This window comes from Morus notabilis, unplaced genomic scaffold (genome assembly GCF_000414095.1).
Source record: "Morus notabilis unplaced genomic scaffold, ASM41409v2 Scaffold285, whole genome shotgun sequence".
Taxonomy (NCBI): Eukaryota; Viridiplantae; Streptophyta; class Magnoliopsida; order Rosales; family Moraceae; genus Morus; species Morus notabilis.
Window position 1 is genome coordinate 148,317 of NW_010363065.1, and position 26,677 is coordinate 174,993.

General features: G+C 32.3%; 3 protein-coding genes across 3 annotated transcripts in view; 2 read left to right on the forward strand and 1 right to left on the reverse strand.

Annotated features, from left to right (window-relative positions):
• Positions 1-3,971, reverse strand: part of LOC112092595 (putative disease resistance RPP13-like protein 1) — a 6,905-nt gene extending 2,934 nt beyond the window's left edge. Inside the window, exon 1 of the mRNA XM_024169147.1 lies at positions 714-3,971. Coding sequence (XP_024024915.1) covers positions 714-3,971 — 3,258 coding nt within the window. The remainder of the gene's footprint in view (positions 1-713) is intronic.
• Positions 3,972-12,153: 8,182 nt separating this feature from the next.
• LOC21401683 lies at positions 12,154-12,581 on the forward strand. Its single transcript, XM_010103459.2, has one exon. It carries the CDS (start codon positions 12,309-12,311, stop codon positions 12,579-12,581), a length of 273 nt encoding a protein of 90 aa, XP_010101761.1. The 5' UTR covers positions 12,154-12,308.
• A 5,850-nt stretch (positions 12,582-18,431) lies between these two features.
• On the forward strand, positions 18,432-18,805 carry LOC21401684. Its single transcript, XM_010103460.2, has one exon. The coding sequence runs from the start codon at positions 18,505-18,507 to the stop codon at positions 18,775-18,777; it is 273 nt and encodes a 90-aa protein (XP_010101762.1). The 5' UTR covers positions 18,432-18,504; the 3' UTR covers positions 18,778-18,805.
• Positions 18,806-26,677: the final 7,872 nt, after the last annotated feature.

Here is a 26,677-nt window from a genome sequence, read left to right on the forward strand (position 1 = left end):
AATCACTCGTTCCAAAATTTGTTTAGTAGTTGCAATAGCGGTTCATGACAAGATGCAAAATACAAGTGAGTCTGCATAAGATTACGGTCGAGTTATAGAATCTTATAGAGAAACATTTATGAATTATTGAAAATTCTAATTTTTTATAAGAAAATTGTATAAATCCTCAATAAGATAATGTGAATGTGTCATCATAATCAGGTGGTACAAAAACTAAATAACAAATTATTGACAATTTCTAAATCTAAAGACGACATAGATTTACAGGACGCCATAAAAGGCACCGGTAAAACCTTATCTTAATACAAGTAAAAATTTAATAATGGACATCATTTAGTTCAAATCAAGTTATAGACATAACATCACGCACATAAAGTCTACTTGTTGATAATTTATTAAACAATGGGATAATGCTCAGCGATAATTTAAAACTAAAGAACCATACGAGAACATAACAGCATAATATTTTGCCATGGAAATTTTCAATTAACCTCTGCAAACTAAAATTCACACACAAATATGAAAAGCAAAGCAAAAAAAACAAGTGTGTAACTTGTATACAAAAAGAAGAAGAACGCTAAAGTAACAGGGAAATATATATATATATATAGAGAAGAAAAAGAAACAAATTTATCAATTGTTATTAACTAAAGTAGAACGAAATTCATATTTATAATACCTGAAGAGAAGATTTGCCATGGAAATTCTCAAACTTTTTTGCTATGGATAGATTTGTAGGGAATGTGTTGAATCTTGGGCCAATCGTCCCCTGTTCCTCTCTGGCACCGCTCTTTTAACAGAGGACACTCCCGGATGGATAAAGAAGTAAGAGAAAGGGGAAGCCCTTCTTCTGGCAAGCTCTCTAATTCTTTGCACCACCCAATTTCCAATCCTCGAAGGGAGGTGAGTTGCTGAAAGCCTTTTCCATTTAGGGCTTTAAGCCTTTCCCAGTTATAAATATTCAGAGAAGTCAAAGTGGATGGAAGCAGCTCTTCCTCTGGAAATGAATCCACCGATTCTTCAAATTCACATCCACCGAGCCGTAAGCTTTGAAGAGAGGAGAGTCTTTGCAAATCCCAATTCATACGGTCTGCAATGAGCATTGGGCACCCACTGATATCAAGTGACTTTAAATTAGAGGGCAAGCCCATTCTTGAAAATGACTCTAATCTTGAACAAAACATTAAATTTATACGTTCAAGAGAGGGATATGCGGAATCAATCTCTGCTTGACTTATTGGAAATACACTCACCATTTCTTCACATCTACTAATTTCAATTGTTTCCAAGGATGGAAAACAACCAGCGGGTAGTCCAACTTTTAGTTTCTCACAGTCATCTAAATAGATTTCCTTGAGACGAGGGAAACGTTCTCCTCCTTGCTCAACTCCAGCAAATGACCAATTCTCCAACAAATCCATGCTACGAATTCTTAAGCTTTCTAAGGATGGAAATGGCTTTGTCAAGGAAGTGCCACAAAATTCATCTCCTATACTTTCCAACCCATTCATATACCTAATCTCAAGCTTTCTGAGGGAAGGTAGTTGCCCAAATGATTGCAACAAGCAACAACGTTGACATTCAATCAGAGACACTTGAATCAAGTCACTAAACGATTTATGTGCTACCCAATCAGGGAATATTGTACCCCTGTAACCACTGATTTTGAGTTTCTTCAGCTTTCCATGCGGTTTCAACGCATCAAGTACTTGTCTTTCTTTTGTTGAATCATCAATCTCTCCATAATTCCATTTTAAAATCAGCTCAGTAAGCCACTCTTCGTTCTTCAAATCAGCTTGTATCACATCCCCAACATCCACCACGTTTTCAAGTCCTGAAATGCAAAGAGTTCCATGCAAAGACTGTAGCTCTCCCAACTCTTTGATCCTAGAGCCACCATTTTCGCCCAAAACAAAATCACTTAATGTCTGTAGATTTATCAACTTGCACATCTGTGGCGGCATCTCTTTTAATCGCGTTCCTTTGATCACGAGATGACGTAGGTTGATTAAGCAACACGTGCTAGTTGGCAATTGTGTAATTTCCTTACAATGTGACAACAACAGTGTTTGCAAGTTATACAGAGTACAAATTGAACTGGGAATGTCTTTGACTTTTGTACCAGACAAGTCCAAGTACCTTAAATGTTTCATATTACCGATTGAATCTGGCAATTTTGTAATAGCAGATTCAGGTAAAGAGAGAGCTCTTAAGCGTCCTCCAGCTCCTAGCAACAGTTCAAGCAGGACAGTATCTGTCAACATTGACCTATGCATGTTGGTATATGACAATGGTAAAGCTAGCAGGGTTCTCAAACACTTGGTTTTGGATAAATCCTTGAATTTGATGACATTAGATTCTTTTCTATATGACAAAAGGTAAGTGCTGCTTGTAAGGCCATTCAAGTCACGGCAATCATCCAGCAGTAAACGAGACTCACTAGATATGCGCGTAGCTAAATCATGTACAAGATCATGCATAAGGAGAGTTGGTTCTCCAAACCGGCTACTTGATCGTTGAAAGAAGGACCTTGCTATTAGAGCATCTAGGTACTCCTTTCCAACATCTTCCAGTCTTCTTCCTCTTTCAGGATGCAGAAGTCCTTCCGCCATCCACAACAGGACTACAATTTCTCTGTCTTCTTCGCGAAACTTGTAATCTTTGGGGAATATTGAGCAATAAGCAAAGCATCGCTTTAGATGTGGAGGTAACCACCGGTAACTCAACCATAATGCCGGAAGAATATTATTCTTCTGGTTTTCTTGAAATTGCAACTCCCACACGTCACTTTCTAGTATCCCTTTCCACTCTTCCGGACTTGATAACGAGCGTAGAACACCAGCAATTGATTTTATTGCCAAAGGAAGACCCTTGCACATTTTAACAATTTCTTTACCCATTTCTTGCAAATCCGGATGTATCTGAGAGCCTCTATTTTCAAAGACATGGTTAGCAAACAACTTCCAGCAATCGTCTTCTGATATCATCTGTAGAGAATATGTTGGAACAGTACCCATCCTCGATGCAACAATTTCACTACGTGTGGTCACAATAATTTTACTCCCGTCAGCTCCAGAGTTAAAAGGGCTCCTTAAAGCATCCCAAAGTTCATAATTTTCGTTCCAAACATCGTCATGAACAAAAAGAAATCTTTTTGCCATCAATAGAGTTTTCAGTGCATTTTGAAGTTGATATAGGTCTTGGATATCACATTTATGAGAAGTGATAGCCTCAATAATTATTCTTGTAAGTTTAAAAACATCAAAATCCTCTGATACAGTTACCCACACCTTCAAGGCAAAATGATCTTGGACTCTGCTATCATTGTAAACAAGCTGAGCAAGTGTGGTTTTGCCCATACCACCCATGCCCACTATAGGAATCACGGAAATCTTACACCTGCCATCATGATCTGATAACAACATTTCAACGATGGCCTCTTTCTCAGCATCCCTTCCATAAACATCACATGCGTCTACCAAAGGAGCCGGCAGTCTTTGAGGTCTGTTTTGGTGAACACCTTCTCTGAGACCAAGCTCTTCCTTTTGCCTCAAAAGAAGATCCAATGTTTGAAGGATCTCCTCTACTTCAGATTTCACACCGATTTCAAATGCACTATTTGACTTTGGCATGAAGTTGAAGAACGAACTTGCTTTGCTTCCAGATTGATCAGTTTCTTCAATTCTGCGCCGAAGAGCTTCGGTGTTGACTTTGTCCATGACGTGGTCTGCCTCATAAAGCACTTGTTTAAGCTCATCAACCCACTTCTTCACGTTTTCATCAGTGAGTTGTTTCACCTCAGCATCATTCATCAACTTATTAGCAGACAACAACCTGATCTTTAACTCATCAAGAAGCTTAGCAAGGACTTTCTTTCCTCGGAGGAAGTTAAGGACCTCTTGAGTAGCCATCCTATCAAACAAGACATTAAGGAAGCCGGAGAGAAGAGCACTTCCCACGAGTTCGGCCATGGTTTCTCTTCCTAAAAAACAACTGAAATAAGCTGGAAATGATGGTAAGCAGTAAGCATTCTAGAGTATAATTATGAGCTTAAAAACAGTTACTAGCTATCAAAAGAAACAAAAAGAATCACTCCAATCTTTCCCTTTTTTCCTAGTTTTCTAGTGATACTTTTTATTATTATTATTTTTAAAATTTTTTATGATGGAGTGGTTGAAAGTTATATAAAATATTCTTCGTTTAATATTAACTCTTTGATTTTATTCATTTGCTATATGAGGTTATTATTATCTAAGATATTTGCATTTAAAATTTTTTATGATGGGAGTGGTTGAGAGTTATATAAAATATTCTTCGTTTAATATTAACTCTTTGATTTTATTCATTTGCTATATGAGGTTATTATTATCTAAGATATTTGCATAATAATGCTCTTCAAAATGTTAATGAGTTTCCTTAACGTTTGAAAAAACAGCACTATCGACGTATAATACACATAATATTACATACAATTGCTTGTACAATGGCTGAGTTTGGTATTGCTTTATGCTCTCAAAATCAGTTTTTGCAGCTGATTTTAGTATTTAATAAATTTACTCAAAAGTATTTTTTGAATAATTTTTAAAGAATCTATAGCTAAAATTAGAAATAGCCTAACGATAACTTTAACTTTTAGATTATATGTATGAGAATCTAATATTTCGTACAATTGATTGTACAATATCATTAAATTTCAAGGATTCAAATTAGTGGCTAGAGGACAGGCAGAGCTTAAAAACGGCTACTTCAAATGAAACGACATTAAAATAAGAAAAATAAATTGACCAAAAAATTAAAGCAAATAATATAAACTCCAACAATTTATGTTCTTCAACCATGTTAATTTGGTCATATTTTTACATATTTGTCTTTTATTATTCAAGCCGAAAACATTACAACGGAATTAAGAGAAAAAGATTCTTTACAAAGATTACGATATCAAATATATATATTTTTTTACTACTTATTTTTCCAAAAGAAATATTACCGGTGGCATCTACCAAAATATATTTTTTTTTAAAAATCAATTATATCTTAAGTTTTGTCTTTTAAGGGCCCGTTCACTTCGCTGATTCGAGTTTAGAATTTGAGTTTTTTTTACAGTAAAAAACTCTCACAAACAATCACATCTAACTTTTTTACTGCAGTAAAAAAACTCTCACATAAAATCACATCTCAACTCAAATCCTTATATCAAACTTAGGCCTCGTTCGCTTCGCTGACTCGAATTTACAGTAAAAAGCTCTCACAAACAGTCACATCTAATTTTTTTGCTACAATAAAAAACTCTCACATAAAATTACATCTTAACTCGAATTCTAAACTCGAATAAGCGAAACGAACGAGGCCTAAAATCTCAATTAAAACAAAAATCAATTATCTGCTGCATATAACATCACAAGTTTTTGGACTCTGTTTAAACATTAAATTTAACTTTATTAGAAGAAGCTTCGTTTATTTAATTTCTTTTTTTAAAAAGAGTAAAGCAAATTGATAAATAGAGGTAAAAAATTATCGGATTGGAATTATAGTTCAAAAAGTTTTGATTTAAATCACTGTGTGCATCTAATATTTGACCAACGTGGTGAAACCAATATTTTCATTGTTAAAAAGAAAAAAAAATAAAAATTATTCGCGGAATTAAATCACATAACTATGAAGTAGAAGGTGAGAAGAAAGAGATATACCTTTGGAGAATTAAGAGAAGATTTTAGTGAAGAATTAAGAGAATTAAGGACTTTTGCTCAAAGAAAATATCCCTGTTTTTCCTCACCTATCTTTCTCCCTCTTTTCCTACCCCAATTTCCACGTTCGGTGAAGTCAATAATTTGTTGTTCCAAGAACTTGCAAGGTCCACTTAATTTTTTATGATGGAGTAGTTGTATATATATATATTTCTTATTTTTATTGATGGTTCCAAGAACATGATCAGATTAGGGACCACGGACCACTTTTTCAGAGCACATGACGAGAGGCAAAAGCAATCAACTTACTCTTTAATTAAGTTGCTTATTTTGATATCATGTTTAATATATGATAATGTAATTTAACAATACTATGAGTGGCTTTTGAGTTCTTTCTTGTTGCTTCGGTTCTCGTACAAAAACATGTTTTATTGAAATAGGTATTAATTTTTTATTCTAAATCGAAGTTCTTCATACTTAGATTCTTAAATCTAATTTCAAACTCATTTCTGAACTTTTTCCCCTTAAGGTTGAATTCTAGCTCAAGAGGTAATTTACTCATATTTGTGTATCTCAGTTTCTGAATCTTAATCTATTCATTTCCGAACTTTAAAATCGTTATCCATTCTCTAGAATCGGATTACTAACTCATGGCTTACTAACTAGATTTTAGGAAATTTCGGCAGAATTTCACCTTATTTTTCTCCTTTTCTGAGTTTTCAATAACTCGTTTTATTTCTGATTTCGGTACCTGGAGTCAAGATTCACATTCCTTAACACAGATTCCAACATAAATTGAACAAAAACACATTTTCTCCATTTCTAGGGTTTTCAGATTTTTTAGTGTTAATACAAAAAATTTTGTTCAATCATTTCAATACTTACACGTCAGACTCCTATCATAGTCCCCTACAAAACCTCGATTTCGTTTTTCAATTTTACGGATTTTTTTCGAGATGAGTTACTATTCATCAAAACGAAAAAACATGTAGTTTCTCATGAAAAATTCAAAATCTTACCTTTAAAAGTTGAGATTCTCTACTAGAACGCATCAGGTTATTTTTCTACCTGACTGAACTGAAAAAATTTCAGTGAAAACGGGTGATTCTTGATTTTCTCTCTTTTCCCTCTTCTCTCGGCCACACTTAGGAAAAGAAACCATATTTGGCTTCTAAAGTCATCCGTAGGCCATTTTTAAGAGTAATGGAATATTATATTAATATTTATAATAATATCTTAATATTACTTTTTAAATTAAATTAAAGAAATTATTTTAATTATCATAATTTAATTTTACTAATTCCACTTAAGTTTAACACTTAATTTGAGTAGTTCTATGTTCCTCACATTTTTCTTGTCGAGACCTAACTTTCTGTTTTTCAAAACGAATTTCTTTTCAGTACCGATAATCTCACACCTGGTATAAGTTCTATACTGCTTTTCTGGACTGTCGAGTACCTTGGGTCAAACTTCTCACGTTTAACCCAATTCTCTTAAGTATCTCTTTAGTCAGTTTCTTCATCTGAAATTTTTATTTTTGTTGATTCAAAATTACCCAAAACGCGTACCCTCGCGGTGCTGGTTTTTGAGCAGTTTCATGCTTTAACTAACTCGAGAAAATCCCGTTTCAGGAACTTTTGCTATTTTCCTCACTTATAATATTTCTACTCTCTTTCTAATTGGTCATTTGGTCACTTACCAAATATTTCAGTTTTTCATAACTAAAATATAGCCACTAAAATTTCTAACTTTTAGCTGATATTTCACTATTCACAACTGATATTTATGAATTTTCTCAATAAAAATATTCATATTATAACTTTACACTTTTCAGGAAATTTTACCCTGTATATAGTTTCTACATAACATTTCCTTGATGGAGCTGAAAATTCTACTACTTTCTGTTCTGGAGAGAATTTCGGTCAAATATCGGACTGTCCGGATTAGACCTAAAATTTTCCCGATCGTTACACAAACTCCTGGGATAAGTTTACAGGGATAGACCTTCTGGAGCGCCATCGTATAGCAGTGGTCCGTCAAATCTCGGTAGGTTTTGCTTGCTCACTTTTCGACCTCCGTTCTCACATAGTTGTTCTCACATAGTTGATCTGTGAGCCTTATCCATGCCCTTTCTTTTTCATTGTCCAGGCTCTCGAAGCTATGCTCCCGAACTATGTGGAGCTCGACTCTTTGCTAAGGCAGGGCGTCCCGTCGAGGGCTGCGAGGAGGAGATCTCAGCTCTGCATGCTACTCGGGAGGAGTTATCCTCGGACTTAGAGGCCGAGAAAGCCAAAGTCAAATCTCTGGAGGAGGCGATCGCCAAGGAGAAAAGCGAGAGCTTCCAGAAGGGCTTCAATGAGGGGTGCTCCAAGGTGATCGATGCATACCTTGCATCTCCCGTCTTCCAACAAAAGAGAAAGGAAGTTGTAGAGGAATTCCTGGGTTCTGAGGAGTTCCGCCGTTCGGTCGATGCTCGGCTAGAGATTTTCAAGTCGTCCCAAGATTTCAAAGACATAGTCGAGGAGCGGGTGGAACAGTTCAAATCCTCAGAAGCCTTTGAGAATCTTCTTACCCAGAGACTCGATGCTTACCAATACTCTGCTGAGTTTGAGGAGCTTCAACTTTCCTTGATGAAGTCTGTTGGGGAACAAATTCTCGACTGCTTCCGAAGGAAGCGCCCAGAGGTCGACTTGTCTTTCCTCGACGAGTCTGATGAGGAGGAGGTTGAGATGGTCGAGACAGCGCTAGGTGCCGAGGATGCTGAGCAGGCGCCAGGGGATGGGGTAACACCATGAGGACTCTTCTATTTTATTTATTCACATATATAATTCTTAGAGGGCCACCAGGCCAAGACATTGAATTTTTTGTTCTGTAACGGCCATAAGGTCGAGACTTGTTACCATTTATTTATATATATATTATTATTTCTTTTCCCGCGTATACATACAAATGCTTATTTCACGTATGAATGCTGTAAACGTACTAAAAGTTTTTTGGTTAAGTATGGTTAAGCCAGGGCTTTACCACCTTTACAGACCTTGGGGTGGCCTTATTACCCCTCGTCAAAGATAGTCTTTGACTAGCCTTTAACGCAACATTGGTCGACATTTATTGGTCGATGTAGATAGTAGATTTTTGATTATGCAGCCCAGTCGAGCGTGATGTAGTATTTTACATAGATCAGATAAGTGGAAAATTCAATTGGACTTTATTTATGTAGAGTTTACACGTCGACTTTTCAGCCTACAAAAATAAAATGGAAAACGGAACAAAAATTCTAAGTGTAATCTCTAGGTAGACCTTTCTCGCCGTTATTGGTAGTAGATCTTCAGTTGGTCCGCATTCCATGTGTGCTTGATGTCTCGACCATTTATTTCTACGAGTTGATAGGATTCATTAGCCACAACCTCCTTTATCCTGGAAGGTCCTTCCCAAGTCGGGCCCAGGGCCCCAGAGTATTTGGGGTTACCACTCGTAAGACAAGATCTCCTACTTTAAACCGCTTGTGCTTGGCTTTTCTGTTGTAGTACCTAGCAGTTCTGGCTTGGTACGTGGCGAGCCTTAACTGTGCGTCAGTGCGCCTTTCCTCCAGAATGTTAAGCTCCAAGCCCATTCGCTCGGCGTTCTTAACTTCTTCGTACCGTATCACTTGGCTGGTGGGAATGGATATCTCGACTGGAAGGACCACTTCCACCCCATAAGCCATTGAGAATGGAGTTTCTACCGTGGTTGTCCTACTGGTCGTCCTGTAGGCCCACAGGACCTTTGGTAGCTCATCTGTCCACTTTCTTTTGTAGCTGCTGAGTCGCCTCTTTAGTGTAACTTTGATGATCTTGTTGATCGCCTCAACCTGTCCGTTGGACTGGGGATATACAACAGAGGAAAAGTTCTTATAGATACCCAGCAATTCACAGAAGTGGTTTGTGTTATCATTGTTAAACTGTCTCCCGTGATCTGATACGAGAGAATGTGGTACATCGAACCGGCAGACTATGTTGTTCCATATGAAGTTTGTACATTTCTCCTCCGATATCGTCGTCAGTGGCTCGGCTTCAACCCACTTCGTAAAGTAGTCGACAGCTACAATGGCGTACTTGTATCCTCCAGGGGTCTTGTGTAATGGGCCGATGAGATCAATTCCCCATTTAGCGAAAGGTCAGGGAGAGACTATCGACGTTAGATCTTCTGAATGCTGCCGAAGGATGGGGGCGTACCTTTGACAACCTTCACTAAAGATTAACTCTCCGAGAACACTCACAGTAACCTCTCACGGATTAATTAAGGATTAATGTCGCAGATTAATATAGAGAATACAAGAATTTATAGTGGTTCGGCAAGATTTCTTGGCCCAGTCCACTTGTGAATGTAATAATACTATTTTGTGTACAATCTCTTTGAGATAGCTGAATAGTGTGTAAAAAACTTAATGAATTCTCATGGCTCTATTTATAGGCCTTGTACACAGGAGAGACTTCCTCTTCATTCCCTGAGAAAATCATCCTCTATCCCTAAATTCTGTGATTTGGCAGTTGTATTTCTATAATTACAGCTTCCCAGTCAGGTGAACCATCCTTACCAGCTACCTAGTTTCCTGACTCCAACAGTAGTAGTTGGTACAATATATATTTTCTTAAGTTGACAGGAATATCTTCAGATTGGACTGGGCTGCTACTCTCAACGTTGTGGCATTTACCGCTTCATCAGGGCTCTCGACGTACGTTATCCCGCATGAACTCTCAACGTGTAGAGGGCACCTTAAGTACAGTTGATCCCTCGACGCTAGCAACCGATTCTCGATATAGAGGCCTCGGCGCTTATCGTCCAGAGGAACGGTCAACACCTCAACCATGGTGTAACAATTACAAATCTAAATTTTAAATATTTGAAAGATTTTGGGGCTTCTTTGTCCCATAACACATAACACAGAGTAAGGCGCCATTATAGTCATTGTCATTAATAAGAGAGTGAAGTGATTAAGCAACATTTTTTTTTCTTAGGCTATGTTTGGTGAAGGGAAGGAAAATATAGAGTAAAACGAAATTAAAAAAAAAGACATAATTTGGGTGAGTAAATAAAGAGGAAAGAGAGGATATATTTTTCTTATTGTGTTTGGAATGAATATTCGACTATTTTCTCTCTATATTTTCAAAAGATTAAGGCTTTATTTATTTCACCGATTTGATTTTTTAGATTTAAGTTTCTACAGTTAAAAGTTATCAGAAAAAGTCACATTTAAGTTAAAAGCTCTCAAAAAATGTCACATTTCAGCTCGAATTGAAAATTTGAATCTGTAAAGTGAACGAGACATAAAATTCTCTCGTACTATAAACAACCATGAATATCAAAATTCTTTTACCAGTCCCCCTCACCCATCTCATTTCTTACTTTCTTCCCTCCTAACAAAGAAGCTCTTAATTTCGATAAAAGAATTTTTAATTATATCGGATCAATTTTAGAAATCAAAGGCAATGGTCTTAAATTTATTTGGTGGAATTTAGCTAAGCCAAAGATGAAACATTTCTAAAAGAATGAAGTTGGCTGCTTGTAAATACTATGAACATTGTATATATGTTGAATTTTGACACCGCCAGTTAGCTATAACTAATTCACCTACCACTTTTCATTTTAATAACAGATTCTTTCTAATTTGGAGACTACGCTTAAAAAAAGAAAGAAAAAAAAATACATATTCAAAAGATGAAACTTGACAACTTATTTGGCTAATTAATAACTTATACTAATTGACAACATGGATGACTAAAACAGTAGTGAAAGGGAGAGAAGAAAAGATAACTAAGTAGGATTTTTTTTCATAAATAAGAGGTTTTTAATTAAAAGCATCTGACTAATTTATAGTAATTATTTCAAAGATTAGAAAATGAATCAAATTTGATTTGAGCTCTTCAAAAAACCGGCAGCTTCACAACAAATACAAAGATGACTCACACTAAGAAGACGTTTGATTTATGAATTAAAATCATAAAATTAAAATTATTTTTAATTTATGTATATTTTTTTATAAAAAAAAATATTATAACAAATCATTATATAAATTCTCCAACAAAACGTTTCTCAAAATTACTCATAAAACCAGCAAGGGCCTTTAATTTTGCAGAATCTAAGATTATTAGTAGCGTATAATTTTCAATCAAAATCACATCAAAATAAAAAAAATAAAAATAATTTTTACGGTTAAAAATAAAAATAATATTAATAATTTAAAGTTGGAGAGAGAAGAACCAGGTTCTAAGCACACCTTTCGAAAATGACCCAGTTTTGTTTTTAGCGACCACACTCACTTGTTTTGGTTGCTTAAAAGCAATGAGCTACGCAAATGGTATTTCGTACCAATTACCGGAAGTTTCAAAACAGCCACTGGTTTTTCTTCCAAAACAGCCACTGGTTTTTCTTCCAAAACAGCCAGTGGTAGTTTTCCACTGGTTTTGTACCAATTATCTCTACATCAAAAACACACACACACGCACTGTCTCTCCCTCCCCAGTATATATATAACAAACACAATATCTGACCTGAACCCAACACAAATCAAATCTCAAAAAACCAGTCCCACTTCAAGATTTCTTTACATTTCCACTCTCAAAGTAATTCACCAAAACCTAAAATATGAGTTCAACAAGCAGAGCTTGGATTGTGGCAACAAGTATTGGAGTTGTAGAGGCTTTGAAAGATCAAGGCGTTTGTAGATGGAATTCTGCTTTGAGATCAATTCAACATCATGCAAAGACCAATATCAGATCTTATTCACAAGCCCAGAAAATCCCAAGTTCTCATTATTCATCTGCAGTGGCTAAGAAGTTGAAAGATGAGAAATTGAAGCAATCTGAGGAGTCTCTTAGAACAGTCATGTATTTGAGCTGTTGGGGTCCCAATAATTGAGTCTTCCCTTTTTTGTTTGTTTTGTAATATATTTTTGGATATATTAGTGAAATAGATGGTATTGATCATAGATTCATGTGTTATTACAGTGGATTAACCTTATATAATATTGCTTAATTCACTATAAAAAAACTTTAAACAAAATCTGTGAAGTGTGAAGTACCAAAAAGAAAAAACAAAAAAAAAAAAAAAAGGTCTGCTATTCATATCTTCCAACTCTCTTGAGAATATTATTCTAAAAATTTAAAAAAAAAAAAAAGAACATGAAAACCGTATACTTTTCAAATTTGGCTCCGTTTTCTGAAGTTTATATCTTAAAAACCAGTCTATAAGGCTCGGCCAACGAATCAAAGGAAACAAAAGAAAAGGAAAGAAAGAAAAGGAAAGGTAAAGAAAAGAAAAGGCAAAAAAGAAAAAACGAAACAAAACCAATACTGAAAGAGTTGCTATGATATTGCATCCATTTGTGTCTACTCCTACTTTTTTACTTTTGTTTTTCGGTATTTTGATAAAGATGATATTTGAAAGCAGAGAAAACTGAAAAATGAAGCCCCATTCGTTTTGCTTTTGCATCAGAACTCAATACTTCTTACTATAATATTTTTTACTATAAAATTTTAAAATTAATTTTTTTACTATAATATTTTTTTTACATAAATTTATTTTTCAGCCTCAAGTACTCGACTCAAACCTGAGAAATCAAACTAATTGAGATTTTGAATATTTGTTGGGGTCCGGACTCCTCTAGTATGTCAATCTTGATGCTTAAGAAGAGTGAATGAAATTGTTGGGGTCCGGACTCCTTTGTATGTCAATCTTGATGGTTAAGAAGACAGTGAATGAAATATTTTTTCTTTTTTTTTTTTTTTTTTTTTTTTTTTTTTTTTTTTATTATTTTTTTACAGTATTTTTTTCTCATAAAAACACACGTAAAAGGAGAATAGTTCTAATCACATGATTCTAATCTATGAACTAAACGTCTCCATCAAACGTCTACTAAATGATTCCAGGAACCTGATTTTCTTTTTTTTTGGTATTTTAGTGCAAGTTGTTAAAGGAAAGAGAGCATGTCAACATTTTTTTTTTTATCTTTTTGATAATTGTTTTCTTACAAAAAAAAAAAGTTTAATTTAAAGATCCTTTGAAAGATTTTGCTTTTATTTTTAAGCAGTATAAGAGAGAAGTATAAATTAAAACTTTTATGGTTAGAAAAGATAAGGAAAGAGCTTTTTTATTTGAGAACTTTTTAAAAAATGTTTTTGAATTTTTTAGTCTAAAAGTTGTTTTTAAAAGTGTTTGGATGATTTATTAAAAGTTCTTTATTTTTTTAAAAGAGTTTTCAATCAAAATCAAAATTGTGGCTTTTAAAAAAGCACTTCTGAATAGACTTTAAAACTTGTATCATAGTTTAATTAAGGCATTATAAACTTAATTCTAACATTTTTATTGCTTATTAGAAAATTTATAAATCATTTTGACCCATTAAACTCATTGTTCCAAACACTTACTGAAAAACCACAGCTTTTGCTTCTCTCTGTTCTACTGGCTAAAAGTAAAAACTCTGCCAAACAAGCCCAAAATCAGCTTTAGTACCTTTTATTACAGCAAAATATCTCACCGGTATCTTGTGTTTTTAATAATATTAAAATGATACTTTCACTTTTTAAAATAACAGCCTTTTGGTACACTAAAATTGATTTTTTTAGACATAAAATGTCCATTATACCTTTCCACCTATTAACAAGAAACTAATAATTTTTTAAAACATTATGAAAATTCTATAAAACATTTAATAATTAAATAATCAAAATAATATAAAATGTTTTAAAAAAATATTTTTAAAGTTATTAGTCTTTATTTAATTATTGAAAAGGGCAGTTTAGACATTATATCTCTCTAAAAATCAGTCTCAAGGTATCAAAAGAACCTTTTTTTTAAAACGTAAAAGTTTCATTTTAATATTATTTAGAACGCAAGGTATCAGTGAGATGTTCCGCTATAACAGAAAGTATCAAAATGATTTTATCTCTTTTTATTTTAGAAAAGCTTTAGAACATGTTTGATTAAGGGCTTGTTTGGCAGAGCTTTCTAGAAACTGTTTGAGTTCCTACGATCAAAAGCTGCTCTTGTAATCATTATGGCCTCGTCATTTCGCGGATTCAAGTTTTCAATTCGAGCTGAGATGTGACATTTTTTTAGAGCTTTTTACTGTAGCAGAAAAAGTTAGATGTGATATTTTCTGAGAGCTTTTTACTGTAGAAACCTAAAACTGAAAACTCGAATCGGTGAAATGAACGAGGCCTAATGATGCTTCGTCATCAGAAGTTGTTTGACACTCTATAAGAGCTTCCTACTAAAGTCACAAAATTTGACTTCTCATAAAAGCTTTTTAAAAACTTTCAAACTTGTATCTGAGTTTAAAGAAGACATTATAAACTCCGTTTTAATATTTTTATTGCATATTAGTAAACCATCTTAATTGATTAAACTCTTTTAAAAGTATGATTTCAAATATCTAATCCAACAATACATAAAAGAGGGCTCTCTCCTTAAAGTGTCACGTGACTTCTCCTCCTCCTTCCCTTTTCCCCTTTTTTCCCCTTCTTTACATTTTCATCTTTAATATTTTTTCTTTTAAAATTTTTTTCTTTTTTACTTTTTTTGTTTATGTAATTTTTTTATTTCACTTTGCTCCAATGAATGAACGTAATTTCTTTTGTATGTGTTTTTATTTAATTTTTTTGTCAATATTAAAATGATTTTCTTCAAACGTGTTTGTATTTAATTGTTTTTCATGTAATTTCTTTTATATCAAAAATTATCTTGACGCAATTTTTTTCCAGATTGCCATATTGTAGCCCCTGCATCTACCTTTCTTTATTCTTTATAACTTTCCTATTTCTTTATACTTAGGAGGCCACTGATGGCCTCATTCTTCTCCTTCTCATTATCTTTTTCTTTTTCCTTTTTTTAATTTTTAATTTTTTTATCTTATTTTTACCTACTGTCTTTTTTATTTTTTGTTAATATTCTTTGATAATTTGTTTACAATATTATTCTTTAAAATATTTTTTTAATTAAAATAATCCTTTGAAATATGCCTTTACTTTTTTTTTTTATCAAAAACTCTTATATAACTTTATTTTTTTTAATAGGTTTAACTTTCCCTTTTCTTTATCTTTTTATTTTTTAAAAACTTTTTTTTTATTTTTGTCTCCTTTTTGTTTGAATATTGACCTTTTTCTTTTACACTTTTTTACCGTAAATTACATTCTTTTCCTCACTTTATTTTAATTAAAATAATTCTTATTAAATGTCCTCATACTTAAGTTTTTTTTTTTTGGGGTCAAAACTCCTAATAATTTAAAATTTATGTCGATATGAGTTTTAAATTTTTTTCTCTCACTCTAATTAACTGGTTTAACTTCTTAGAAGACTACGTGTTTTAATGTAGAATCAAACTTATAAAATTATCGTGTATAGCACATGGCTCAATTAATTTATTGAAAAGTCACAAGTTTTATTTATCTTCTTCTATTGACAAAAACTAAAACAAAAGTTTTACCAAACGAGTCTTTAATAAGTCAAAAAATTTTAGAGCCTGTTTAGTTTGTTGATTCTAGTTGAGATTTGATATTATGAGAGAGCTTTTTACTGTAACAAAAAAGTTAAATGTGATTATTTTTTAAAACTTTTTACTGTAAAAAAATTTAAAATTTAAAATCAAATCGGTTAAATGAACGAGACTTTATTAGTTATTACTATAAAAAGCAATTATAACACAAGAATATGGACAGAACTTCAATTTGTTATTCACAAATAGAAGGAAAATCCTTACTTCCATGTTTGGTTTCTACTATTATATCCATACTTGAAAAAGAGTGTTCTTACTTTCGAATTGCTTGGATGATACGGTGTCATTTTTCAAAGATGTTAGAGAATCTTTGCACCCTATTATTTTGGTTGATTAAACTATGTGATTCGAACTATTTTCGATTTACGTATATTTTTTATAAAAAAAATACTGTAATAAATTACGAATCATGATTCAAATAAGGAAATAAATTCCTCTACCAAACCCTAAATGGAGGTGTCATTTTTTTGGGGCAGACGAAACATTTGGTCCGTTTTGCCCCCAAAAGAAGCCACGTGGCTTCTTTTCCTGTTCTAGAGAGAGAGAGAGAAAGTTTGCATGGGAAAGAGAGAAAGAGTGGGGAGAGTGGTGGGTCCCGCCTTTGAATAGAGAGAGAGAGGGTAGAGAGTAGAGGGGTCCACGTGCAAGAGCGGAGAGAGAGAGAGAGGAGCATTGCCTAATTTGTTCGAAGAGCGTAGGCTTGTACCAGGCCAGAGTGACTTGTCATTCTACATCCAAAACCCTGGGTTGTTCTTTTTGATTTTTAAGTTGGAGTGATTTTAACGATAATTTTTAATTAAATTTAAATTATAATTTAAGTTAAAATTATAATTTAAATTGGTGTTTAAATATGTATATTTGAATTATGATTTAAATTGAGAATTTATTTGAGTTTATATTTAAGTGAGTTAAAATTTAAATTTATATTTACATAGTAAGGTGTTTAGTAAGAGAATTCGTGTCATAGTTTGAATTATGATTGGTGACTTACTATAGTATTTTTTCTCATAAAAAATACACGTAAATCAATAATGATTCTGAATCCGTTGTTCACTTAATAAAAACTCAATGATAATGATAAATTTTAATATGATATATTTGTAGTTTTATTCATCTTTTCGTTGTGAATGCATAGAAAAAAATCATCTCAATCAGAATTAAAACGAAAAAGTTATGACATTTTTAAGAACAGAAAAAACACTGTTCATTAACTTGAGTTCGAGTTTATAAACTCGAGTTAAAGGAGAAACTTAGGGCTTGTTCTTTTGGAGTTTAACTAGAAAAAAATTACCTCAATCAGAATTAAAACGAAAAAGTTAAGACATTTTTAAGAACAGAAATAACACTATTCATTAACTTGAGTTTGAGTTTATAAACTCGAGTTAAAGGAGAAACTAACTCTAGTTTAGCCTCAAACTTGAGTTGAAGGGAAAACTTGAACTCGAGTTTAGTCTCAAACTCGACTTCAAACTCGAGTTCAAACTCGAGTTCAAACTCAAGTTCAAATTCAAATTTTATAAAAGAACGTGAACTTAAATAAAATTATAACTCAAGTTTAAATTTTTTCTAAATTTTGTTGTAAAATAACAACCCCTTAAAAATCTCAAAGTTATGTTACCATATGTTAACTTTGATGAATTTGTACTTCGTTTGCAACCAGAAGGAGGCTCAGATTGTTGGAAGGTTAAGCATGTACCATCGGTTGTTTTCTGACTATTTTAATCTTATTGACTTAATTAGTAAATAATATTTTCTCATCAAAAAAATTCTATAAGAAGTATAATGAGCAAATTAAATATAATGTCAAATTAATAAATAGAACTATGTTTCTCAAAGCTTCACTTTTAAAAACTGTAGTCTCTTTCGTCCATTTAATTAATGAGTTTAATAATTTTTAATTTTAACATTAAAATTTAAAATTCTTTTATAAAAAAATATTATAATAAAATTAAAATTATAAATTTAAACGTAATAAATAAACCAGCCCTTTAATTTTTAGCCACACTCACTTGTATCGCAAATTTTTTTTTTGGCTTGTCTCATCATATAATCCAGCTCTTAAAGCAATGAGATAAGCAAATGGTATTTTCCTACAAAACCAGAAGTTTCGCTTCCAAGTCTTTATCACATCACACCAAAAAAAAAAAAAAAAAACAAAAGGATTACCTCACTATATAAGGACACAGCCTCTTGACTCCACCCAAAACAAATCAAAACCAAACTAGTAATTCTCATTTCTTTTCATTACCATTTCCAAAGCAAGTAAAAAAAAAAAGCAAAACAGCAAATATGAGCGCAACAAGCAGAGCTTGGATTGTGGCAACAAGTATTGGAGTTGTAGAGGCTTTGAAAGATCAAGGCGTTTGTAGATGGAATTCTGCTTTGAGATCAATTCAACATCATGCAAAGACAAATATCAGATCTTATTCACAAGCCCAGAAAATCCCAAGTTCTCATTATTCATCTGCAGTGGCTAAGAAGTTGAAAGATGAGAAATTGAAGCAATCTGAGGAGTCTCTTAGAACAGTCATGTATTTGAGCTGTTGGGGTCCCAATAATTGAGTCCCCTGTGATTTTTGTGTATTAGTTTCTATTTAGTAGTAAAGTATACATAGATTTGATCATATGTTTACTCTGATGCCTGCCATATCTTGCTTTTACTTGAGAAGAACAAAATATAAACAAAGCAGGGGAAGGAAGAAAAAACAGATGAACAGAAGAAGTTAATTTATCCAACCCCAAGATTCTTTTCAAATCTTTCTTAATAATGAAAAAAAAAAAAATCATCAAATCTAATATACCAAATAGCTGAAGTCAAATTGTAGTTATCATTAGAAGTTTTTGAAACAACAGCAATTCAAAAATAGTGCACATATTTTATATGAATGTATATAAATATATCAATAACTAATAGAAAATTATATGTATCAAGAGAGAGAAGATTAATTTATGACACGGTATGCCACTTTTTTTTTTCTCGCTGATCACACGGTATGCCACTTAAGTTATTATTTAACAACTTTTTTTTTTGTCACATACATATGATAAATATTAGACTTATGATTTGATACATTTTTGTGAGACACTAATTTCATAAGCTGGAACACGGTCAAGGTTCCGAATATGATTGTACGAATTCAAAATTTATTTATAATAAATTGAGTATGTTTTATTGATTAATTATTATGAGCAATTTTATTTTTCGTTTACACGAATTTATTTCAAGGACATGTTCCCGTTCAAAGACAGAGCTAAAATTTTATTTCAGTAGGGGCACTTTCAAGATTTTTTTTTTGTTTCTCACCATTTTTTTTTTCTTTTGTAGTTACTAACAATTTTCTTTAAGAAATAAATTATAAATATGCAAATCAAAGCTAATCCCTAAGATTAAGAACTAAAAATCACACATAATTAATCAACACAAACTTATTATGTTAAAATAGTATTAATTCAAAATCAAACAAAGCATTTTATAAAAGTGTGGAAGAAAAAAAGTGAATAATAAAAAAAGATCAAATATTGTCTAAATTATTCAACGAAAATAATAGTGGCTTTCTAAGGGCCCGTTTAGTTCGCTGATTCGAGTTGAGATGTGATTTTATGTGAGAGTTTTTTACTGTAGTAAAAAAATTAGATGTGATTGTTTGTGAGAGCTTTTTACTGTAGCAAAACTCAAATTCTAAACTCGAATTAGCGAAATGAACAGAGCTTTTTAAGTAAGAAAACCAATTTAGTAACTTGAAATAGTGAGATAGGTACAAGAAAAAAAATAAACAGGTCACTTTTTATAAAAAAAAAATATATATTTTAATGAATGCACATTTATAAAATTATATAAAATTATAAGTGAAAATTAAATAGATAAAAAAGTGAATAGAGGCACGGGTCTCTATAAGTCTCATGTAGCTCCGTCTATATTCTCGTTCGGGTCTCTATAAGTCTCATGTAGCTCTGTCTATATTCTCGTTCGAGTTATACGGAGCTTAACATTATTTTGTGATATTTATTTTCAGATGAACAAAATTAATAATTATGTTTTGTTCTTATTACTTTAATAAAATTAAGAGTATAAATTATAATGATAGTGGTATGTTTTGGGCTCATATCGAGTTTTTAATTCGAGTTAAGATGTGACTTTATGTGAGAATTTTTTATTGTAATAAAAAAATTAGATGTGATTATTTATAAAAAATTTTATTGTAATAAAACTCAAATTCTAAACTCGAATTAACGAAATGAAGAGGCCTTAGTTTTAAAATTATGTTTTGTTCTTATTACTTTAACAAAATTAAGAGTATAAATTATAATGATAGTGGTATGTTTTGGGATCAGATCAAGTTTTTAATTCGAGTTAAGATGTGATTTTATGTGAAAATTTTTTATTATAATAAAAAATTTAAATGTGATTATTTATAAAATTTTTTTATTATAATAAAACTCAAATTCTAAACTTGAATTAACGAAAAGGAAGAGGCTTAGGCCCCGTTCATTTCGCTGATTCGAGTTTTTAATTCGAATTGAGATGTGATTTTATGTGAAAATTTTTTATTATAATAAAAAATTTAAATGTGATTATTTATAAATTTTTTTTATTATAATAAAATTTAAATTCTAAACTTGAATTAACGAAAAGGAAGAGGCTTAGTTTTAAAAGGAGATGGACGAGAGCTCAAGTCCAAGTTATTAGAGACCCTTAGTTTTAAAAGGAGATGGACGAGAGCTCAAGTCCAAGTTATTAGAGACGCACACAATGGTTGAGTGGCAAACTTGTAATTAAAATGTGATTAAAAAAAAGAGAACAGAAAAAAAAAAAAAAAAAAAAAACTGAGGGTTTGTTTTTTCCGTTTGTTTTTTCCGTTCAGGAAGTCAGAAGGCCTAGCTTCTCCACCCCAATACTTTTCTTCATGCAGCCCCTCACTCCTTCTCTCTTCTCTCATCTTCTTAAACCACTTATTTTCTCTCTCTTTCTCTCCCACACCAGAAACCCTAACCTTCTTTTCTCCTGTCTAATCCGTTAAAAACTCCAATCCCGTAATTAGGATTAGGGCTAAAGTAAAAGCCCCCAAAACTCGATTAAAACTCAACGTTTTGAAGAAATTTTGGAGCCTAAGGTCTATATAAACAAAGGTATGCTTTTAAACCATGTTTTGACTCCTAAATTTGAGATTTTAGAGGTCTTTTGTGCGGTTCTTGGTGGTAATCCGAGTTTGGTATTTTTATTGAGCGCTTATTTTGTTGTTTAATCTTCTTCTATTGTCTAATAAGGAACGGTTATGGTTGGGTTTCACATTTTTATCATCTTTAACATTAGGAATCATATTTGCATGAAGGGTGTTTGATAAAAAGCTTAACTCAAGTTTTCAAAATTTTATTTTGGTTGTTGTAACACTATATTCTTGATAACTTTTAAATAAGTTCTTGCATGTTGATAAATCTGGATTTTTGTTATGTTTTAGTATCTTTAATAAGCTTTCTATGGAGGCTAAAATGACTTTGATTGAGTGAGTAGATGATTTTATCTAAATTTTTAAATGTTTCTGTGTGGCTGGAACTTATTGTTAGGCTTTTACTCTGACCTGTCTGTGTACTATTTTTTTTCCAAAATTATTGGCTCTGGATTTTGGGAAACTAATTTCTAGACATGAACTAGACTTGTTAAGGGTCATGTAGAATTTTGAATCACTCAAAAAACTTATTTATAGAGAGAGTTATGAATTTTTGAAAAGTTCACCACTTTGCTGGAATCTGTCTAGTTTTCTATCCGACCTGTCACTATACTTCCATTTTTCTAAAATTATTGGTTTTGAATTTTGTAAAACTAATTTGTGTGCATGAACTACACTCATTAAGGGTCATTTAGGAGTTTTTTTGAACCACTCAAAAATCTTATGTATAGAGATAGTTATGAATTTTTGAAAAGTTCATTAGGAGATTACACTTTTATTTTTATAAATTTATTGGCTCTGAATTTGGGGAAACTGATTTGTGGACATAAACTAGACTCATTAAGGGTCATTTAGAATTTGGATTCACTCAAAAAGCTTGTTCCTACATGGAGTTATGGATTTTACAAATTGACAATAAAAGCTTGTAGTTTTTCTGAGAGGCAGATTTTGGGTCTGATTACGGGACCATTTTAGTCATTTGTATGATTTCAAAATATGTCATGCAGTAGCTCTAAAATAGTTAGGTCTTTACTTGCAAAGGCGTTCGTGTTTTATCTTATTTCCTAGAAGATTTGGTAAGTAAAGACCTCACTACAACATAGGGACATATAATTTCCTAGAAGATTTGGTAAGTAAAGACCTAACTACAACATAGGGACATATAAATTTCTATTCGGTATAAGCGCAAATGCTTCAAACCTCTAAGTGTTAGTAACTATTTATTTTCGATATGTTTGGTTAAGATGATGTTATGCATCGTTTGCCTAAAGACTATGCATCTCTATGTTGTGGACGTTTCGTTATGAGATTATGATGGATGATTATACTTGTGAATTTTGCTAAGTGATTGATAATTGTGTTGACGGATGTTAAATTACGATTATGTATTGATATGTATAATGTCAATCGAGAATTGAGATATTTAATTGTAAAAATATGACATAATTGCATCGACATGACATGCAAGTAGGATGGTATTGTAGGTTCATATGGGACCGGGTTTGCGAACCCCATAAGCTCTATAAGTCATTCCCAGGAAAATTGAAGAAGGAAATTATATGTTAAGATGGCAAACCCTTGAGCCTCGGCCAAGGCAAAAGTAGGATAGCCACTAAGTGTTACGTAGTAATCATAATAAAGTATGTGATTAAGCATTTGAATAAATTTATCGAGCCGGCAGCAGTACCATCAGAGCCCCAGAAGTTAAGTTGCATGTGCATCAACATCTAAGTATATTGTCATCTATATTATAAGCTATGAATGATGATTTATTTAATTTTATAATTAGTATCTTGTTACTTGTGATATGATGCACCTAGCTCACTCTTTACCCTATGTTGTTGGTAAGCAAATTGTTAATGATGATTTATATTGTCATCTAAGTATATTGTCATCTATATTATAAGCTATGAATGATGATTTATTTAATTTTATAATTAGTATCTTGTTACTTGTGATATGATGCACCTAGCTCACTCTTTACCCTATGTTGTTGGTAAGCAAATTGTTAATGATGGCGACTACAGTTGAGCTTACGGACCTGCCTACTAGTGCCACGTTTTGTACATGTGGGGCCCGATCTGTGAACGATAGACTTTGGTTTAATTGGTCTCATATACTATGTTATGTATTCATGTTTACTCTTTTTTTTTTTTTTTTTTTTTTTTTTTTTTTCTTTTCTTCTCTATTTTTCTTTTAGAAATGATGATAAAAATAGTTCTATATTCAATCGGAATGCTAATCTATTTTGTTGTCTTAAAAAATGCTGAAATTATCTCTTTGTATTTTTCTAATCGGAAAATCACACAAAATATACTTTAATAGTTAGATTTATCAAAATTAATTGTTCAAGAAAAAAATAAAAGACCTTTTATTGTATATAAATGAACCGTGCATTTAATTAAGTTCAACAATTGAGTGGATTATCAACAAAAAATGGAAACATTTATACTACAATAACAAATTTATGAAACTAACTGTTTGAAGTAAATTAAAACTTACCGTAAATTTTTTATTTACAACTGAAAACATTAATTTATGTGATAAAAAATCTTTATTTAAGGACAGAAAAATCTTTTTGCATTTAAAATCATATTTACTTTAATTATGTGCGGTAAATCTATATTTATTTCATTCTCCCTTACTAACATTAATTATTCTCAAATGCAAGAAAAGTTCAAAGATCAAGGTTCCCGTTTTTGGGGGTTCTCTTTAATAGCACCGTCGATCATTTGTGATTTTAGGAGTAATTTTATTTCATGAAAATAAGTCTTAATAATAATATCAGTATCCATGAAGAATAAAAATTAAAATTTTTATACTTCCATTAAACATGAAAAAATTATCATTTATCACTATCCCTATCCCTATTTTCTTACTCTAATTACACGGGAAAAAAGTTATTCCATTTATTTCATCCTTATCCCAAAAGCATGGCTCGAGCATGTAGCCGACTGAAAGCAAAAGAAGAAACAAAAAGTCCATTTGTTTATTAGTGCCACCCAACTTGTCTATCACTATCACTATCTACAACAAAAAAAGCCCATCCTCCAAAGATCATCCAGGTTCAAAGGCACAAGAATAGAGCCAAAATAATCAAATGGTTTTTTATTTTTTATTTTTTATTTTTTATTTTTATTCAACCATGCACACAATAGGCTTCCCCCATACTGCTGCTGATAAATTCCGCCGTTGGTTTTTGCCTCCCACCAACAAGTACACTTCTTACATATCTCACTCTATAAATATAGAACACATTTTCAAAACTCAAAACAACCCAAAATTCCTCCTACCACAAAAAAAAAAAAAAAAAAAAAAAAAAAAAAAAAAAAAAAAAAACCTTTCTCATTTTTCCCAACTCCATTGATTATTTTTCAAACTTCTCTAGTTTCAGAGTCAAAACAAAAAAAAAAGGAGAAAAAATGAGTTCAACAACAAGATCTTGGATTGTGGCGGCAAGTATTGGAGCAGTGGAGACATTGAAAGACCAAGGCATGAATTGTAGATGGAGCAATGCTTTGAGGTCAATTAGACAACATGCCAAGAACAGTAGATCATTCTCTTCCCAGTCTTCAGCTAATTCTGTTTCTAACAACATTAGGGACGAGAAGATGAAGCAGTCTGAGGATTCACTTAGACGTGTTATGTATTTGAGCTGTTGGGGTCCTAATAATTGAAACCCCTTCAAATATGCAAATTTGTTTTTGTGTATATATGCAACAATTTGTATTAATGACTTAATTTTTCTGTAGAATAATAGCGATACATTTCTTCACATGTTGACCGTTTCCTTTTTTACATACCAACCAATAGTATATAGCTAGAGAAACGTTAATGAGGAGTCCAAAAGTTAAAGATGAGAGCTCACACAATTCTCATATTAATTTGCATGAATAATAGATGCGGTTAATAGATTCTAAAAAATGAGGAAAGAACTTTGTAATAAATTAAGTATTTGGGCAAGGACCTATGTGTTTTGCCGTCGTGGCATGCCGTACTTTCCGCACTTAAGCATGACCTATGTATGTAATTAGATCGGAAAATCAGATTCATTTCTATAGGATAAATCTCTATCACTTATAAATGGTTTTTTAATAAGATTCATCTTATGGGAGTAGTAGAGTTTCCACCCCATAAAGATAAATAAGAGTGCTCAGTTAAACCGTGTCTCGCTTGACTCCACGAATTAGTAGCGGCATCCAAAATGCCTATACGAACTCAATTCATTATTTCAAGATAGGAATGTAGAACCAAAAGAAAGAGATTTTTCAGATGAAAAAAAACAATTGCAGGTTTCCTTTTTTGTTTTGGATAAACAATTTTTTTTTTTTTTTTAACTTAGCCCTTTGCCTTTGCATTGAAAAAACAGATAAAAAAACCATATGATTCAACCCCAAACCCATTTGAATGTAGCGGATAATAGCGGAGCCAGAAAATTGATGTGTATTCGAATCATAGGAGCTAGTAACGTGAATGTCCTGCGACATTCTCTAAATCCTATTTTGTGGGTCCAGCCATTTGAAAATTATACTTGAGCTAAGAGCATGGTATCAGTAAGTAAAAATTTTAAATAAAAAAAAATGGTCAAGAACATTTGGATACTAGATACTGTTAGTACAGTCCATGACACCAGTCCTTTCTTTTAATAATCTGTCCAATTTTCTTCTTTTGGTTTGGAAAACATGAGTCTTTTGAAACACGTGGTTTTTTTAAAACAAACTACAAATAAAAAATTAACCAGCCCTTTCTTTTGCCAAAACTGCTGAATTCCGGGACTGCCTGTACGAGGTTTTTTTTTATTACTAGTGGCGGCTTTCAATACATAAACACCTCTTAATTAATCTTATATTAGGCTATTATGACCTCTTTTAAGACCCCATAAAAATCGAAACCAAATTAAAGATTCTCATCAATGTCATTGCAATAGCTTGAGAAAACATGAGTAATTCAGCTTGGATTGTGGCAACAAGTATTGGAGCAGTTGAGGCTCTAAAAGACCAAGGAGTTTGTAGGTGGAATGGCGTTTTTAGGGCACTTCAACAATGCGCTAAGAACAATATTGGATCATTTTGCAATGCTCATGCCATGAAAATCTCTGCTGCTGCTGCTTCATCTTCTTCTACATCGACAAATAATGTTTCTAAGAAGATCGGAAATCGGTCGAAAGAGGAGGTGCAGAGAAAAGTCATGGAGTTGAACTGTTGGGGGCCTAGTACTATTAAATTTTAGGAATGTAGGATATTTGTGATTGCATTTTCAATGTACACTTTTTTTTTTCTTTTTTCTTTTTAAAGGCT